Source organism: Perca fluviatilis, chromosome 13 (assembly GCF_010015445.1).
Source record: "Perca fluviatilis chromosome 13, GENO_Pfluv_1.0, whole genome shotgun sequence".
Lineage (NCBI taxonomy): Eukaryota > Metazoa > Chordata > Actinopteri > Perciformes > Percidae > Perca > Perca fluviatilis.
The window spans coordinates 16,991,306-17,011,483 of record NC_053124.1 but is presented as its reverse complement, the minus strand read 5'-3'; the positions used below and the strand labels follow the sequence as shown (position 1 = coordinate 17,011,483).

The window sequence follows — 20,178 nt, the reverse complement described above, 5'->3', positions numbered from 1 at the left end:
GAAGTCATACTTAAAAAAGGAAGATGTGTTCGGAGTTTTGCCGACCGGATACGGCAAAAGTTTAATCTATCAACTAGCGTTGCTCTGGTTGGCTATGAGTGCAGAGGGATTTGAAAGACAACCGTTTATCCCGCCCCTCGGCTTGAGCCCTGCCAATGGTGAGTTCCCAGACCCAACATCTTGATGTGGGTCTGGCTTGTCAGGCTACGTGGAAGTCTATCGCACAGAGAAATAAGATGTATCAGGCTTTGCATATTCAGAATAATCTTTATAGGAACAAATCATTGTTGATTTTGGGTCTTTTCATGGGATGTGTTGATAACAAGAAAAATATTTAACATCCCCAGAATCTCCTTTTTAAATGATCTCTTCACTTAAGATTATTTATTCATATTGTCAACCACAAATGGTCTAAAGATAAAAATCTGTCAGGTAGCTGTTCATCTGATTTTAAAGCTGAAATACACCACAAGCTGAGGGCCCTCCTGTTCACTCTGTTCCACATTTCATAGAGGATTACAGTAACCATCTGAAACATTTGTGTAGTTGAGTGAATGCCAGCATTTAAAGGCTCTTACTCCTAATTCTGTACAGTGTGGATCACTGTATTACATAGGCCGCGCTACTGGAGCAGTTGTGTTCGATAAAGTGGAACTGACACAAGAGCATTTGATGATCTTGACGTTATTTTAGTCACGGTCCATTTCTCATTTCCTGTTTTCTTCCCCTTGTCTTATCGGAGCCTTGGTGTCAATGGTGGCATTGCTTAAGCTTTAACATTATAATGTCTTTCTCTGTCACACACACAGACTAGTGTTGGAACGGTTCACAAAATTCTCAATTCATATCACGGTTTTGGGGCCATGGTTTTTATTTTGTTTCAGTATGTTTGTTTTTTTTGCCTACTTCAACATGCATTTTTATTGTTATTTTTTTATAAAAATGGCCACATTATTGACTAAGGCCATCAATAAAGTGAAGCATAAGCTCAGCCGGCACTAGACTTTTTTTTTTTTTTTTTTTAATCAACATTAGTCTATAACATGTCAGTTCTTAATGGGAAAAAATAGTTTTTTCCCTTGAAATTAAAGGGGAGTTTTTTAAATACAATGAAAGGAATATGGCTGGATTCTTATCAAGGAGAAGTGCCACTGTGTTATAAAAAAAACAATAAAACTCATCAAGTGCAACATAACCCAAACACACAATGTAAACTGTTTGAAAACAGCACTGCTCTGTTCGTTCTATTTTTATGTTCCTCTGCAAGACCAATACCGTTCAGGATTTACTGTGCTGCTGAAATGTCGGCGGATATTATAGCGGCTCAAGTAACGTTACTTTAATTATATGGTAAAACCCTGCATCCTCCACAACTGTATATCTTACGCTATGAACCCTCCCAGTGCTTTAGTTACGGATTGGATTGTCCTGTCTAAATCTGCATATTTATATCATATCACGATATCGATATATTGCCAAGCTCTAGCATGATGTCTTCGTAAATGCGCCCTCATATTGGAATTATTGCTGCTAGCATAAGCAACACGTGTTGCACAGTGCTTGCACACAGTCGCTGCTATATCCACCACTTTTTCCCATCGTTTTCAGGTAACCCTAAAACCGTAATTCTCTCATACAGCAGACAGAGACTGACTGACGGCTGCACTCAGCCCCTCATCCGTGCCATCTGCGGTTTCACTAAGGTGCAAGGGCCCACCCCCCCCCCCACCCCAATATCTTTAATTGAAGTTTTTTCTTTTCCTGAACCGGCCTTTTTGACGGAAATCTGTGAGGCTAAAATGAACTGAACAATACACACATGCCCTGAACCGTGACTACCTGACCTAATGGTTCAGATTTTTTACCTTAACTCTTCCATCCATACCACAGACTGTAACGAATGATACACACAACTTTGTATATTTATGTGTTTTAAAAGCATACCACTTGGGGGCAGTCTTCATTGTCATGGTTTGTCATGGTTTTCTAATCCAGTAGAGGCTCTGTCATGTGTGGCCTCAACTTCAGTTTTCATACATCGACTCTCATCATTACCCCACCCTCTCTGTCTCTCTCTCTCTCTCTCTCTCCATTTATCCATCTCTTTTTCTGTTTGTAGTTTTGCCAGCTTTGGTGGACAGGCTGGGTGATGGGAAGGACCAGGTCAGGGAGAACAGCCAAGCTGTCATCCTTCGCTGTATGGAGCAGACTGCCTCGCCCATGGTGAGAAACACACACACACAAAAATGTCAGCCTCAGGATCAGACAAAGCCTCTTGTTATAAACGTCATATAAATAGTGATTGACACCAGGATATCAGACAAATACATTTTTTGAGTGATTGATTTCCAACACCACATGTAACATGACAGATTATCAGAATAATAACTTTTCGTCACACAAAGATCTTGATCCCTAAAATGGTTTCAGGGCTGTTGTGTTTCAAGTTCAGGCACTGACTGTAGATGATATGAAAGGTTGCAGTGTGAAAAACGGTGTTGTATTGTGTGTCTGGTATTATGTTAAAAGTAGGCAGGAACCTTTTAGATCAATTGTAGTTATTCGAAAGAATGCACGATCAAGACAGAGACAGAAGACAAATTACGGCCACCTCCACATTAATAGAGATTCACTACAGCTGAGAGGTACACTTTGTCATTTGGGCTCCCTCACCTGGGAATTAAAGGAATTACACAGGCTACATCTCCACTCTGCTTTGTGTTATCTACACACAGCACACATGCGCATCTCCACAGATTGTAACCTTCTCTGCACTCTGTAATCTGCTCAAACCCCTGATGAGCTGTTTGGCAGAACCTTCCTTTTCTCATTCCTGCTTACACTGTCTTTCTCTCGCACTCCCATTTTCTGTCTCTCCTTCGTCCAGTATGTTTGGGAAAAGCTACTTCCTGGTTTTAAACACAAGAACTTCCGCAGTCGAGAAGGAATTTGCCTCTGTCTCAGTGCCACGCTCAGCACGTAAGTAGCTTCCCCCTCTTCATCTGTATCACTTTCAGGGTGAAATGTGAAAGAATACATTGTAAATTGTAAAGCTATTAAATGTATGCATATTTTATCTCATCTTATGGGCAGGTCATACATTAGTCCTTACATAAAACATAAACATACAGTATATCTAATTGTACTTACTTTAAACAAACTCATTGATTTATATATATATATATATATATATATATTTTTTTTTTCTTCTTCAGTTATTGATGTTCTCACACACAGAGGGGTCAATTTATTCCTATGTGTTTTTATTACTATCTCCGTTAGCATGCCCCATTTTGTTTGTTCAAGAAACACTCTGTGTCCAGGGTTAATCTTCTTAACTGTTTGTGTGACTCTGTGGAGCTGACACACGTGCTGCGAATGGCACCACCACTTTTGTCATGTGGCGTTAACCTTAAAGAATACATGTCGGCTAATTGTTGCTTTTAAAGAGATTTGAAAATCTGTTCTCTAATCACCCCGGCCTCAACTCTTACATGGTCTCATGCTCAGCTGTCAGGCCTGATGGAGCACATGCTTTTTACTATTTAATTTGAATGGGACTGACTGTATCTCACTACTATGTTCTGATCCAATTGGTCTATTTTCATTTAAATGAAAATAGACCAATTGAAATTGGCTTATTTGTTAAACTAGACCACATTTTCTCACAATTTATTAATTTCTTTCCATACATCATGACTTGCAAATGGTCAATATTAATGTCACATGGTTAGCTGCTTTTTTTTCCTCGTATGTTTTTTGGGCTGTGTACAGCCTTTTGACTTCATTTTCATTGTATTCTGTACACATTTTTATGTCTTCTGCTTATTCCTAAATTAATGGGTTTGTTCTCATCTCCTCCAATTAGTTATTAGAGGATTTCTCCTCTTGTAGAATGCCACACAGTCAGGGATTGTAGCGACACAGCTGTCATATTTACTCAGATCATTAAACAAATACACCTATAGACTTAAGACTAAAGGGATGCTTTCTAGCCTCACCTTCTTTGACAGCAGCTTGAAGGCAGTTCAGATCTGTGCAGGTTGTAAGTTACTGTATTTGTCCTCCTTCACGTTACCACACAGCTAATCTGGGCTGTTAGAATGGCAGTACTAATTGTAGCATCTTTTTGCTAATAGATTTTGACACTGTTGTGCTTAATTCTAAGCTGCTACTGATAGTAAAGCTAAAGTATTTACTGGGCCTACACAAGTAAGGTATCCATTAAGCCTGAGTAGACTGAATATAACATGGCACAGAAATGGTCTGTTTCTGTTTTTTCTTCTCCATGTTTTATATTGTTATTGCTGTGTGTAGGTCATATAGCTCCAGATATTACATTAACTGACAAAGCTCAATGCAGTGCAGTTTAGGAAACACACTTAAATGGTAAAGCACAAGGAAATGAAGAAGCCATCTACATTTTTGCTGTACGTCGTACACAACTCAACGGAAGTTTCCGTGTGGCGATTTAAAACTGATTAACACCTTGACCACTTTTCTACAATGTTGAAAAATGATGTAACCATTAGGGTTAGGCATCGAGAACCGATTCCTACTTGGAATCGTTTCAAAAATTACGATTCTATCGGAATCCTTTCTTTATTGGAATCGTTTGGAGGATTTGGTTTCAAATCTGATCACAGGTTCCAAATTTAACATGCGCAAGTTTGGGTTTCCGTAGCGGCCAGGCGCTTGTTGTGTTGCAGCCATGGAGCACAGTAAGCGGTGCTCTAGTGTGGCTGAAACCCACCTTTGAATCCTCTTATTTGTGAAATAAGCATGTGACCCGTTTCAAGAATCGATAAGAACCGGAATCGAAAGGAAGAAACGGAATTGGAATCAGAATCGTTAATATCTAAATGATGCCCAACCCTAGTAACCATGTTTATCTTAGTTTTAAAATTCTGATTGCATTATTACTCCTCTATTATTGGAGATATTCTCTGTATACCTAATGCCAGCCATTTACTAATCACTAGCATCTTCATCAGTTTTGGTAACCCCTTTTCTTTGTCTTTTCATGGCTCTCTCTCTCAGGTATGGAGCCCAGTCATTGAGCCTCAGTAAACTAGTTCCTCATCTCTGCTCTCTGACTGGAGACCAGAACCCACAGGTAAGTGACACTGCGCTTTAGCAATATGATACATCATCAACATTCCTACGTATCTGTTTATACTGTCATTTCTGTGTGTGTGTGTGTGTGTGTGTGTGTGTGTGTGTGTGTGTGTGTGTGTGTGTGTGTGTGTGTGTGTGTGTGTGTGTGTGTGTGTGTGTGTGTGTGTGTGTGTGTGTGTGTTTGAGTGAGTAGGTAGAGGGCCTATGTTTTTTCCTGTATCAGTCTGCAGCTATTCTAAGCTTGTGGTTTAGCTCTCAGCATCCAGAGTGTGTTGGCAGGCATCGTAAGGCATCTCTGTGATTATTACTGTTATTAGTGAGGAGATGCGCTCTGTAGAGTCCCACCACCCAGCTTCACTGCTGAATCATAAGCAACCATTAACCCACACAGCAACACTAGCTGAATATGTGTGTGTGAGAGAGAGCGGGATAGAGAGAGGTTGTTTTTAACCTCCTATGGAGATGCACCGCAAAGCTCAAATCTGCTCCTATCGTCTGCCCAATGATCGACCCACGTACTGTCCCAACCAATCAAAATCCTCAACAGGCCCGCCCACCCCTCAGTTGCAGAAAATCCCTTTAACAGCACCCCACTACCAAATCACAACATAACTAACAAATCAGATATCTCCCATTAGGGGGATTAGTACTTTGTTTTTTAATGTGTTTACGTTTGCAATCCTTAGTGTGTGTAACCCCAGACAGTGGGGAGTAATCTGTATGGAATTATTTATTTATTTTATTTTTTTACAAGTATTTTTTATTGCTTCAGAGAAGATAGAATATACAGTGCAACATTACAATATCAATTATCTGTATGGAATTATTAAGAAAGTTTACCATAATCGTAACAAACACACCATTTTAGTGTGTGTGTTTGTGTGTGTGTTAAATTGGTTGTCTGCTGTCTGTAGGTACGTGAGTCCTCCATAGCAGCATTGGTGGATGTTTATCGTCACGTTGGAGAGAGGGTCCGAGCAGACCTGGCAAAGAGAGGACTGCCTGCTGCACGGTGAGTTATTTTCTGTGTGTCAGTTATTGATAAGCTCTGTGAGCACTGGTTATATCTTTATTTGTATGTTGGGGTGTGTGCCTGCTCTGCACAGTAGGGGATGAGTTTGTGTGGAGGGCCTGTGGGTCCCGTGGCCTTGGCACTCAGTCTGTCCCAGGCCACGCCATGCACCACTCTGCCCTTCACACATACAGAGGCACTTTCATCCAGAGCACAATGCTGACTGACTGGTGGAGGAGGAGGCAGATGGGGTACAAAGGAATTGGGTGGAGAAACAGAGTTGAGGAAAAATTGGAGAAAGTGTTTGTGTGTGTTCATGTCATCTGTAGAGATTCATTTCGTCCTTTGGTCGTCCTGGTTACATGTGCTGGGTCGAGGTTTATTCTAAGCACACAGTGACTCTTTCTCCCTTGTGATCTGAGCAGCAGCCAGTGTTGTATGCTGACTGCTCAGTATGAGTCTTGCGTCTGTGAATGCTGTCCGTGGCCATGTGTCATGTGTTGCGCATATTGAGCCTGTCTCCAGTGTAAACACGCTGTCTGTGTATGTGGGATTTATACAGACTGTTGTGTGTCTGTTATATGTGGAGGTCTGACAGATGCAAAGATTTAAGTCTGAAATCATTGCTTGTTCTTTTATAGATGTAGTGTTTTTTTTACAGTATTCACTATAAATATTTGACTGATGTGCACTGATATGAAGATAGGGTGGAGGTTGTGTGTGCCTGTGTGAGTGTATTTGTGTTAGTACATGGTTGCAGGGTGGAATGCAGGGCTGTGGCCAGAGTCTTGCTGACTAGATCACATATCAACTCTGTAGAGCTTGCATTAGATAATGGAGAGAAGGGGAGTGTAGGCCGAGAATAAGAGCATTAATGAAATCAGAAACCCTACTTCTGTTTTATAAAATATCGTAATCCACACAGAGATGCGCGTGTCACCCCGGCACCAGGGCTTAATTTGAGCCGGAATATGTTCCGGCACCTCTAACGTTGGATCCGGAACCTTTTATTTTTATTTTATTATTTTTTTATTGGATCCAGCACCTCCTGTGTCACTATGAAAAATGAATCGCCTAAATGAAAAAAAAAAATTACTGTTTGTGTAGTGTTCAATGTTGTTATCTGTCTTGTTAGTCTTTATTCTACATTGAAGTTCCACAAAAATCTTGTGTTTGCATTTTTGATGCGTTTTTGAGGTGAATTTTCAGGGTAAGACAAGATGGGGGAGAGGGACGGAGGGGAGGCACTTCAAGTGACACATGCGCTTGTGCTGATTGAGATTGCTGTTAGCCTTGTTTCACTCGGGGGAAAAAAAGACAACAAAGGTTGCTTAACTTTTTCAAATAAGCTGGCCAGTCGGATCCCAAACAAGCAAATGCTAAGGCTAATGCACCTGTCGTTAGCGGGGATGATAATGACCCACACGGGGAAGAAGATGAAGATGACAACGAGACTGCTGATGGGCACTTTGAATCTGCGAGAGATTGTGATGGCGACGAAGCAGCTACATTTGTCGCTCAGTTTACAGAGAAAGGAAAAAAGTTATCCCTGGCTTACAATGGACACAACTGGACTGGGCTGTCCATTGTAACCATGCAGTGCATGTTCTGAAATTAAAATAAACATTGCCCTGATGTACACATAGCGTTGTTTAGGTTTTTTAAGTCAGAGAAGCTACGTAGGCAAATTTTTTTGTTTTTTTTCCATTACCTCCAACCCCCGTTTTGAGTCGCCGGATCCACCCCCCCTCTGCGCTCTGGGACCTCCCACTTTACAAATTAAGCACTGCCCTGCACCCTCCTTTACCCTCTGACTGTGAGTTAGCCAGATCCACTCTCTGGCATAGCCCACAATAGCCAGGCAGAATAAAATAAATCCATCAATAAGTAAAAACAATGCCATGTGTCTTCATGTGGAGCCTATATAAAACTGTCATTGTTATATTTAATTTCTACTGTCGATCAGCCTGGTGAAGACCTTTGGTCAGCCGCTGTCCTTTCAGCTCCTCAGCAGCTGTGCTGCTGACAGACAGACAGTTGGTTCGGACAACAGAGATGGGCCGAACTGAGCAGCAGAGTTGGGATGGATTTAATGGAACAAATGCTTTAGTAGCTCTTAAGGACCGCTCACATCTCGCTTTTAAAATGGATTAGATTTTGATTTATTGTCCCAGAAGGATATCTGTTTTCACAGCCAGTACACAGAGCAACACACAGCCACATACAGATCTAGACAGTACACAAAATCTCCATGAATGCTTTCATCATCCCAGCTCTTCAGCTATTGCAGAAGGGACAAATCTCCTGCTTGAAACAAGCTCTTCTCCATTTTACAGTCCTGTATCTCTGGCCAAATGGGAGTAATGTGTGTTGATTGAGGGGGTGATCAGTGTAATTTGCTATGCAGGGGCGTGCTACCGCAACACCAACTTTATAAGTTACTTTTCCAGATATTTAAGTTACTTTTTGAAATCCACATGAACCACTCTTCATATCGGCATGAATTAGATCCACCACACAGCACTTACTTAAAAAGAAGTTGTCACTTTTAAAGCTGATTCGCCGGTTACTCCAATTATTTCCTTCTTCCAAAACAGTGTTGAAGAACACCAGAAGCAAAACGCACCGGGGCTACATTACATCAATTCTAATTCTAATAGCATGTTGTTTACTACCGAGCCTGGTTGTACCCGGTAGGCTACTGACAACATTATCTTCACTTCACCTCTTCAACTGACTTTAGCAGTCTAGATAACAGACATTTAATTGTCCTGCTGTTATTACAGATGTGAACTAACCACAGACAGTTGCCTCAATCATAGACTCACAGCGGTGCATCACTGCCGTTCACGGAGCTGCGCCGTTGCAGAATAAATAAAGGGAAAACACAGGAATTAATATTGGGTGTATTTTTGGCATTAAAAAAGGATTTTTCTGGCCTGGTGGGGGTTCCAATTGTATAATTATAGAGGAAACACTACAAGCAAACATTGCAGAAATAAAATGCAGGTTTTTCTGTCTGTAGGCTCCTGAATTGTACAGCCTGGTAATAAATGTTAAAATATATAGTTTACAAACTGTCAGTTGAATATTAGGAATTGTGTTACTCCAAATTAGCTTCATCCCTAAAGGGGTCCCAGACTTGTAACAGGATTGGAATATTGTTTAATTTCATCATTCAGGTCAGTTAATCTGGTCAGTGTTCAGCACTACACACTGTATATGTGCACTTTACTGTATGTTAGTCAGTGTCAGATGAGATCATTCATTCCACAGTGAACCTAATAACCCCTCTCCGATGGACAGTGACACCGGTTAAACCTGCCTTGGCAGTCAGTCCAAATGGGTCAGTGAGATTCCTCTGACCTGGCTCTTTGACCCAGCGCCTCCTGTCCTGCATTGAATGCAGGTCAGACACACTACCTGGATTTCTTTGTGTGTGTTTCTGTCACAGATGGCAGTTTCATCAATCAGAATTGTTATTGAAGTTTAAACATAATTTAAGAAATGATTCTAAACTAGGCCTAAAACAATTCAATTAACAATATAATTGTCTCTTTTAGTAAAGTAATATTTTTTGAATTTATTTACTAGCTACTTTTTCTTTTAAACAAATTAAGGTTAAAATGAATCCCAGGAGATCTCTCTCTCTCTCTCTCTATCTATCTATCTATCTATCTATCTATCTATCTATCTATATATCTATCTATCTATCTATCTGTCTATCTGTCTATCTAATATAATATAATATAATATAATATAATATAGCGGTTATGTGACCCAGATACGCAGGTTCACAGCCAACGAAGTAAACCATGCCTCCTCATCATTTATATAGCATACATTTGTTTTTGTTTTTAAATGTATTCCTGTCAATAAAAAACAAAGCATTGAAAAAAAGAGTGATTCATTTCTCTGGCTTTAGCAAAGAATTTCTAATATATATATCCGTATACCGGCTTTGGCTTTAGCTAGCTAGCTAGCTTAGACTGCCCTGGAGTTGCTATGACAACAAGTGACAGTTTTCACTAGCATAGCTTTAGCTACCTCAACAGTCCGACAAATAATCACTTGTATAATTACAATTTGGCACATCGAAACAAAACCAACAATTTCCATCAACAGTCGTACTCATTTTACCTTAGCTAAGGTTAGCAAACAAGTTGTTATGTAGCTACAGATTAAAAAAATGAAAGCACAAATTCCCGTGGAAATGCATTAGCATAATGCTAATGAATGACGGCCATCTCCGCTACAGCGTCGTCATTTACGGTAACGTTACTAGCTAATTAAACAAAGCACCCTGGTAGATTAAACACCACAGACGCACTACTTAAACACATGTAATGGTGCTTCGGTGGATTTTTAACGTTTGAAAGCCGACTGGACTTGCTGCGGCGTGGTGTCCTCTGGTAGGAATCCATAGCATCATAGGCAAGCTAACGTTAGCTAGTAGTGTAGGTGATGCTACGCTGGTATTGCAAACGCGTTTGATGGATCCAAACCATATTGTGACCAATCTCATTAAAAATGCTCTAATGCTTTAATTGCGGTTATACTAAATAACCGGGGTCATGTAAAAATAATTGCGGTTAAACAATTGTTATTGTTACAGGCCTAACGTTACTCTAAACTACCTAAAACGTTACTTCTCGTACGTTCTCTAACATACTGTAAATGTGTGTACCGGTATTTCTAAGGTCTAGCAGTGATTTTTATAGAAGTACTGTTGTAGACCTGAGTCCCTCCCTATTAAGAGTAACAACATGGGCTTAACCTGTGACAACAGTCTCCTATTAGTTGGTCAAATGCTGTTTGAATTTCTTGTTCGAAAAGGAAATGAGCTACCTAAAAGGTGTAAATCATCTGGAGTTGAGGTGACCTTTCTTCAATACAGACAGTCAATCTGTGTCCACCACAGATTGAGAGCTCAGTGTAAAAGGTGCAGCAGTGTGAAGAGGGGATCCTGGATGTAAAGAGGGAGGTGGGTAAGAGGAATACAAGGGAGCCAGGGAATATAGGCAAGTGGGGTGAAAAGAGAGATGTAGAGGGGGGAGGAGCAGCCTTGCAAGCTGTACAGCCCCTCCCCCTCTGACGAGTGTGTATGTGTTGGTGTCTGGGAGGGAGGTTATGTAAAGGGTAACTGAATCTCTTCGCACCCTGTCACACACTAGCCTATTTGTCTCTCACTCAACACACATGCACACACATGCACGCAAAGACCCTGTCTGAGATTTAACTCCTTGTACCACTGGGGAGATTTCTCAGTGGGTGTGTGGGCTCATCAGCATACAGTACGTATGTGTGACAGTAGGTGGTGCTTTATTTTTATTTTTTTACTGTTTGTCTGTCTGTCTCTCTCTCTCTCTCTCTCTCCTCTCACACACACACACACACCCTCCCTCCCTCCATCCTCCTGTCTTCCTCCCTCCCTCCCTCCCTCCCTCCTTCTCGGAGCCACTGCACCATGTTGGATACAAAGAGCTGAGGGAAGCCAAGGACCGGAGTGTGTCACTAGCATGGGAGCTAATGCAACGTTGCGCAGCAACCTATCAATCAGTCCACTGGGAAATACTGAGGCAAATGAGTAGTGAAGACTAAAGGCTGGGCTATTTCTGAAACGAATAGGCAAGTTAGAATGCTAATGAAAGAAAGGGAACCATGTGAAAACGCTGAACGGTGGAGGAGCCCATTGCAACGCTAATCATCACTTATAAGGACCTGCTAAGCTGTCTTGTAGTTGTGGACCAGCACCCAGACATTAAAAGACAGACAGAGGACGGTGTGTATGACTCTTATTCTTGTGTGCTCACATCAGTGGCTAACCTATTGGCAAGGAGACATTAGGGCATGTTACTGGATGTGGGTCATTGTTTCTGCGTTGTGTTATTGTCATTCCAGTCGTGTGTAAAAAAACAAAAAAATTAAATAAGTCTATCGACACTGCTTAGTGTGCAGGAGATGTTTAAAGCTATTATTTGTGCAAATATGTTATTTTTATTGGACTTTTCTGTGATTGGGTTAGATTTTTGCGTTATTAACATGCAGACATCTTACATGTACAGCATGTGACTGAGCAGATCTGGCTTGGGATTGTGTGTTTGGTGCTGGGCAGGATGTCAGAAGTCGTGTTGTTCCTGCACCTTCATGAGTGTGACTGGCACAATAGACACACCCACCCGCTGACAGGCAGGCAGGCAGGCAGGCAGACAGACAGACAGACAGACAGACGGGCAGGCTGTCCACATGTTTGCTGCTGTTGATACTTTACTTTCACTTGGGATTCATAGCACCTTGCTTGTCCCTAGGTCAAAAGTGTGTATGTGTGTGTGTACGTGCACTCTTTTTCCTTGTCATGATCCTGTCAATGAAGATGATTGCGTATTGTTCTGCTGTTATACTTATTTCATTAGCTTTGGTGTGTGTCTGTGTTTTGCGGTAACATTTCTTCTTCTCTCTCTCTCTCTTTTCAGGTTACAGACGTTATTCGCTCGTTTTGATGAAGCCTTGAATTCAGGCAACATGGCTCTCAGCCCTAGTCACGGTCAGTGCCTTCTCTCATTTATTTTGCCACAGTTGCATTGGCCTCTGAGAGCCACTAAGTTTAGTCATGTTGTCAAGATGTGTGTGTGTGTGTGTGTGAGGCTGTGGATCTCTGGGAGCCTCAGGCTCAACCAGTGTTGTTTGACCATGGAAAGTTATAGTGGTATTGAGGACACCCCACAGCGTTGTTTCACTTTGTTTTTACCTTTCAGAATATAAAAGTTGGTACAGTTGCCCTTTAGGGATTTACTGACACACCCATGAAACCCCTCAGTACCTTCTTGCATAGGTTTGATTGTTTGTGTGAAAATTGTTAACTGAATAATGATCAACATAGTGGTCTCTTTTGGTAGTTGGCAAGAGAAGCTATTAGCTTCTATTGTGCTGTTTCTACCAACAAATGCATTATTTGATAGGGATGTAACAATCCAATATGCAGAATCCGTTTTCAGTGCCACAACAATCCCTGGCCTAATGTTAACCTTGTACAAAAATAATTTCAGTTCCAGTAGGTAAACAGATTTTAAATTTGGGAAGAAAGAGAGCACTGGTATCGGCTTGGTATCAGGAGAGAAAAGATTGAGTATGTGTTCTCTGTGTGGTCAGTTTGGTCTGTTGTTGGTGTCAAGCAGAGCCTGTCATTGCCTGCTAGTACCTTTAGGCTGCCCTGTCATAGTCTCTATCTGTCTAACAACGACAGCAGCGGTTGGTGTCTGGTCAGCTGTTCCAGTGTGTTTACTTGGGGAGAGAGAGAGACATAGGGAGACATGTGGAGAAGAGCTCAGGGTGTGTAGTGCTGTAGTTGCCATGATGCCATCTCTGGTGACAGCAAAGGGATGGAGGGAGTGTTACTTTTAACTCCCACCTCCCTAGGGTTTAGACCAAGGTTTTGTTCTTGTGGCCATGATTATGTAGTTGTTATGATCAAATAATAATGTGATTTCTTTTTTCTTTTCTTTTTAAATCAGGGTTGTTGTCTTCTGTCATGTGCTTTGCTGGGCTTGAAAGCACAGTTTGTTATCTAGATGGAATATTTTTCACTTTTCATTTAGAAAAAGACAGAAAAAAGAGGCAGAGAAAGACAATTGTACTGTTCAGTGAACGGTTTGAGAAGGAACTGGTGTAGATGGTCAACAAAATATGTAGTGGTGCTTGATACGCAACCATCCTTCATGCCTGAGACACTAAAAATTCTACACCTTACCTGCAGCGTAGGACAACCCCTCCTGCTTGCCTTAGACAGCAGTTCAAAAACCACCTAACAATCAGATACTAATGGGGCAGATGCTCTCCAGGGTGAACTTTGGCTGCATTCCTGCCTGTTTGGCTTTGGCTGTTACCTCAAATGTACTTAAGTTTCTTTCTTAAGTAGTTCTCAGCTACTGCAGCTTGTCATGCCACAGTTGGTTGAGTCACACAACTGTCAATTGTGGGTGCATTCTCATACCTGCCTAGGTTGGCTGCAATGAATTTTGCAGCCAACCTAGGCACCTGAATGCATTTTTATTTATTTTATTTTTTTATCAATCAAGTTGCACATTATTTACTTGAATAAACATTTGGTGAAAAATTCCTATCACAGTTTTCTAAAGCCCAAAGTTTCCACTTCACATTACTTGTTCGGACTGATCAACAGTCCAAAACTAAACAAATCTGAAGTGATTGGTCGGTAAATTGATCAACGGAAAAGTAATCTGCAACTACTTTGGTACTGAATTAATCCTTTAAGTCATTTTGCAGATTCATTTTCTTTCAGTCGTCAAATGGTTTTCTAAGTTTATGCATGCTCCGTAAAAATACTGAATACTGAAAACTGAATTGACTCTTTCATATGCAAAGCAAATTTGAATCTTTCTGTTGAATAAACAAATAATGTTAGTCTGTTAGTTTCCTCAACTTGTTCCTGCCTTCTGAGCTCATGTTTGGCACTCAACAAGTAACAATGACCAGCCCGAGGCTCACAGTCAACTCTTATTTTAGGCGAGAAAATCTACCAAAAAGTTTAGCGGAAGGTGAGAAACTGAACGTGATGAGCATGAGCCAGTGTTTTTCTCTATACACTCCCAAGAACCTATCAATAATTCAACCTCTGAAACGAGTACAGGACGCAAACTTGCTTTTGTTACTATGTGTTCTTTCTTGCCCTTGCTCCACATCTCTTTTAGGCCAGCTCTTGGCGCTTGCTCTAGGAGTTCAAGGCAGCTGTTGCTCAGTGAACAGGAGAGAGTGTGGGAGGGAGGGAGGGAGGCAAAGAGGGCAAATGATTAAGGGAGGAAGCTGACAGAGATCTCTCGCAGTAAGCGAGTCACAGCGCTGTGCCTATCACTGCCTTTCCCTGATTCATCATGACAGACACAGAGAGAGATTGAACAAACAAGAGAGGAAAGGAGATGGAGAAGAAAACAAAGGAGAGGCCCGAGAGAGATGAGTGAATACAGATAAAGACAACAGGAAGTTTCTATCCATAACACACTGTAACCATGACAGTTGGAGATGATGACGATGGTAAGTGAGTGTGTGTGTTTAATCTCATCTGGCTGTGGATGCTGGCACTCAGACAAAGGCTTGTCAACATATGGTTTTAGATTAAAATCAGCTTAAATTTCAAAGCACTTTCACCCCAAGTGCCCTGGCTGAGATGTAGGCTACATCTCCATGTGTGCGTGTGTGAGAGAGAAAACTGGGGTGTCCTAAAATGTCTCCCAGCGTGGCATACTGCGTTTGTGCGTCTGTCTGGATATACAGTACAATATACAAGAGCATGTGTGTATCCTTGCGATTCATTGTTTTTTCTTTGTTTCATTTTTCAAAATAATATGAAAAAGAGATGGGACATATTTGGGAGAGATGGTTTCTGTTATGACTTGCAGCCTAAGGCCTGACTTAAACCCAGGGTAACAGTTGCAGTTACATGAAAAAGCTTCAGCTACCCAAGCAAACCGAATGCTTAGACTGAATATTCTGTTGGGAATCATGTACAGTTTGGTTTAGAAATTAAAGAAAATATTTTCTTCCGATGCTTGGTTTTCAGTGTCATATTTCAAGTGACCTGAAAAAAAGAATAATACTGGTACTTAACTGAAGTAGCCTCTTATTTTGTGCCTTTTTCTCCCCCACTTTAACTATTGTGTTGGCAGCCTTCATGTTTTCTACTCTCACTATCCAAGATTTTTTCACAACAAGTCAGTGGACAGACGATTGAGGATTGTTAATTATGAACAAATAATCATTAAGATAAGGTCCATTATGGCTCACTCTGCTTGTCTTGACTCCAGCCTTGAAAAGTGTGTTTCCTTCCACATTGGACCAACCTATCTACCCGTATATATGACAGTAGAAGAAGACATTTGTTTAGATGGAGGTTCAATTTAGATGAAACCTAATTAACGTTAGCTGAGAGAATTGTGTGTCTCTTCTTTCTGGCTTTCTAAGAATTCCACATAGGGCCGCTTAATGTCATCTAGTCTATACAATACAGTCATAAAGTCAATTGTTGAAAAGTTTTGTACGTGGTGGATAGACCCCTCATCTACAGTTCCATGGAGAGAAATAGAGCAAAACCTCACTGGAAGTCTAAGACTGCAAGACCTCGCCTTTGCAGGTGTGTGTCCAAAAAAGTGTATGCTAGCCTATGGCCCTATTATCACAAACACATTGATTAACTTTAAACAGGTGGAGGAGCAACTTCGCTACACCAAAAGTGGCATTTGAGCACCCCAGTTTGGCACAACATGCACTTAATGTCTGGTAACAAACCTTTTGTTTGTAACCAGTGGAGTGACAGAGGTATTTATACTCTAGACCAGTTATTCAATGGGGATGGTATGTTGAGCTTTGAGGACCTGAGAGCTAGCTTTGAGATCCCTAGGACATCCTTTTTACTTTATCTTCGCTTAAGGTCAGCCCTAAAATGTTATGGAGTACCATGGGGAAACAGTCTTGAGAACCACCTAATCATTAAATGGCTCGTTGATTTTCCTGTGAGAGGTTTGGTGTCCAGGATTTATGCTAAATTAATGTAAGCATTCGTAGGAGTACTCCCTATAGTAAAGAAATGGGAGCGAGAGCTGAGCCCTGAGGGGAACGTAATTAATTGGGAGACAGTTTGGGAAAACATTTCCCACTGTTCCAAGAACCCAAATCACCAGCAGATCCACTTCAACATATGCCATAGGACATATTGGACACCTCAGAAGAGATATGTCTCTAAAGCCATTCCTACTCCCTATTGCATATTCTGTCAACGTGAACCAGTATTAGTCATCTTACTTTAAAAAAGTAATTAGTTAGTTACAAATTACTTCTCCCAAAAAGTAATTGAGTTAGTAACTCAGTTACCACATTGTAAAAGTAATTAGTTACTCAGCAAAGTAACAGTGACGTTATTTTTTTATGTTCTATAACACTATTACTTTCTATAACATCTTTAACGTCAAACATAGCGTGCATGTTACATTCTTGGCTTTAATTTCAATTGAGCGAGAAGTAGTGCCGGTACTTCCAGTTCGAGAACACTACCTTTGAATTGCCCTGGCTCGTCGCCATTGTCTCTCTCCTGTGTTTAGTGGTAGTCGGTGCGTGCAGTGAGACGGCGTGAGCAGGGCATCTGCCCACCCAGCCAATCATCATCACATTTGCAACGGTGTCATCCCCACCCCTGCTCTCTCCAGGCAGCTGATGTGTATCCAAAGCCTGACACCTCGCGCTTCATTCAACCAAATTGTAGTAACGCGCCACTTTACATTCTCAGTAACGATAACGGCGTTGCAACGATGGGAAAAGTAATGAATTAGATTACTCCGTTACTGAAAAAATAACGCAGTTAGTAACGCTGTTATACTTAAACGCCGTTATACTTAAATGCCGTTACTCCCAACACTGACCTGAACAAACTGGAACTTTCTGCACATGGTCTGGGAGTGTGAACAGGTGCATGAGTTTTGGATTAAAACAACATCAATAATATCTGATGCGATAGGATGTCGAATTCCTACTGACCCGACTGTTTTGTTACTTAATGACGACTCTAAATTACACCTGCTTGGGAGACAGAAGAAAGTTTGGCTAGCCGGCTCAACCGCGACCAAGAAAATGATAGCTCAGCGCTGGCTCCCCCCACTCCGCTTTGTATAAAACTAGACATAGTCTAGACATAGTTATGCTTGAGCTCTCTACAGCAAGGATTAACAAAGCCAAATCATCGACTATAGACCTATGGAAAGGTGCAGCAGCACAAGTATCAGTCCTAATGACCTCAGCATCACAAGAAGTAGAGGAGGAAGACTAGGCAAGGTGTGATTTCTGTTTTTGTTTGTTTGTTTGTTTTTGCATTCTTTTCCTCGAGACCGCAGAGGGTGGGGGGTGGGAGAGGGTGGTTGTTCTGGTTCAAGTGTGTTTGTCTGTTCTATTGCTCTGTAAAATGAAAAAAAAATAAAATAATTGATCATTAAAAAAAAAGGTTTTGTACTTGCTGTCTAACAGTACAGTTTCCCGCAGAAAATGTTAGTTAGGGTGGTAGGGTTTGCATCCGACAGGGGGGGGGGTAGTAGTAAGTGTATTACTACACACCACACTAATGCATTAAGTATTACATTTCAATAATAATTCATAATGAATAAATAACCAGCTTTTCAATTTTTTTTTTGCAATTTTAAGCTCATTAAACTATTAAAAACAATAAGTGCTATAACAGTGTTACTCGCATGGCTCCCATTATCCTCCGTGACACGCTCTCCTCCACTTCGCCTGACAACTCTTCTCCAAAACAAACAGCTCTGTGATAATAGATTCACTCACTCAAAGCAGATAGTATGCGTGAAATAAAAACAGGACACAGTAGTGTTAACTACGCTAACTAACCGTGTGAACCGCGTGTAGTGATTTAAAAAAAACAAAAAACAAAAAAACAGACAACAGCTGTGTCTCAAAGACCGGGCAGCAGCAGCCGGGACGTTGAGAATCCACGCGTGATAGGTGATGGATAGTTCCAGTCACTTCGTCATGTATTCACTTGGTTGAAATATATATATATATATATATATATATATATATATATATATATATATATATATATATATATATATGCTCTCTGCCTGCCATATGCCAACGCTCCGGTAAATCCATCACCCCGTCTCTGCCCGGGCATGACCCAGCTGCGACGGTGAAATGGCGATTTATCCCTTTAAATGTGAATAAACAACAGTTACACTCACCCGCAGCAAATGCTCTTTCCGTTGTGATTGGTAGTATTTCGACAACTTGCTGTTACCTTGTTTTCCTGTGACTGTGTTGATGCGACTTGGACATTACAGCCACTCAAACAGGACAGAGTAACACGGCGGATATTTAAATTTTTTTTTGAAGACTTAGGGGCCGTCCACACGGAAACGTTTTTTTGTGCAAACGCACATGTTTTGCATCGTTTGGGCCGACCGTCCAGACGAATCCTGCAAATGCACTGCCTGAAAACGCATTTTTTTGAAACCAGGTCTCAGGGTGAAAAAATCCGAAAACGGCTCTCGTTTGGCTTCGTATGGACGGTGAATACGGATCCGTATCGATGATGTCATCGCCACACCCCTCTTTTACACCCTCTCCCACGGCCGCTGACGCAAACAACTGCAGTGAAGCTAAGCGAGCATGTCCCATCTCCATGGTCAAACCAGCTCACTTCATCTAAATACTGTCTCTGCTCCCTGACCCTTCCCTCTGGATTCTACACAAGATATATTGCTAACGTTATGTAGCCAACGTTAAACATCGCTAAAGTAGCTGACCGCTCCAGCAGCGAAGTAACGTTAACGTTAGCTGCTATGGCTATCTGTTTATAAAGTGGAAGTAGATAATTTATCAACTAGCTAGCTCATCTGTCTGCTTATAAACTCCTTGAACGGATTATAGTAACTTTTACCACGGCTTATCGTAGAAAGGCTACTGCGAGAAAAACATATAGATTATTAAAAAGACATCATTCATGGATCATTGATGTTTGTTTGACTGCCGATGTTAGAGCTAGCGAACGTTAGCTCGCTGCTAGCGTGCTGCAATCATGCAAAATAAAAAGCAATCCAACAGCACATTATACAACGTAAACAAAGACACATTTTCTTGCGGCAGCCTTTATAAAATGAGCAGTGGTGAAAGTTATTATAGTCCACGGATGTATTAAGAGAAAATGATAATCTAGCTAGTCATGTTATGATGGGAAGTGGAAGTGACTATGCTCTTCTTCTCCGTTTTTTGGTGAATTTCTGTAGCAGAAACAGCGCTGCCTATAGGCCTGGCATATGAAGTAGCGTATTGAGTCATTTACAAGTGGATTCGTAAACTATTCTTGAAACGAATCCAGGGAAGACGGGTAAAAAAAAGATTGTTTTGGTACGTGTGGACGGGGCCTAAATTAAGGCGGTAGGCCCGTGTTGTTAAGGCGGGCCGCCTAAGCTGTAAAGTGCTGCGGGAAACACCGCAGTAGTTATATTTTATTTCCGTGTCTTGCAGAAAATGTA

The 20,178-nt window shown here is 41.2% G+C and overlaps 1 protein-coding gene across 1 annotated transcript in view; it reads left to right on the top strand.

Annotated features, from left to right (window-relative positions):
* Positions 1-20,178, top strand: part of clasp2 (cytoplasmic linker associated protein 2) — a 62,993-nt gene that overhangs the window by 9,065 nt on the left and 33,750 nt on the right. Inside the window, 5 exon segments of the mRNA XM_039820307.1 lie at positions 2,120-2,223; positions 2,888-2,979; positions 5,041-5,116; positions 6,033-6,130; positions 12,604-12,674. Coding sequence (XP_039676241.1) covers positions 2,120-2,223; positions 2,888-2,979; positions 5,041-5,116; positions 6,033-6,130; positions 12,604-12,674 — 441 coding nt within the window.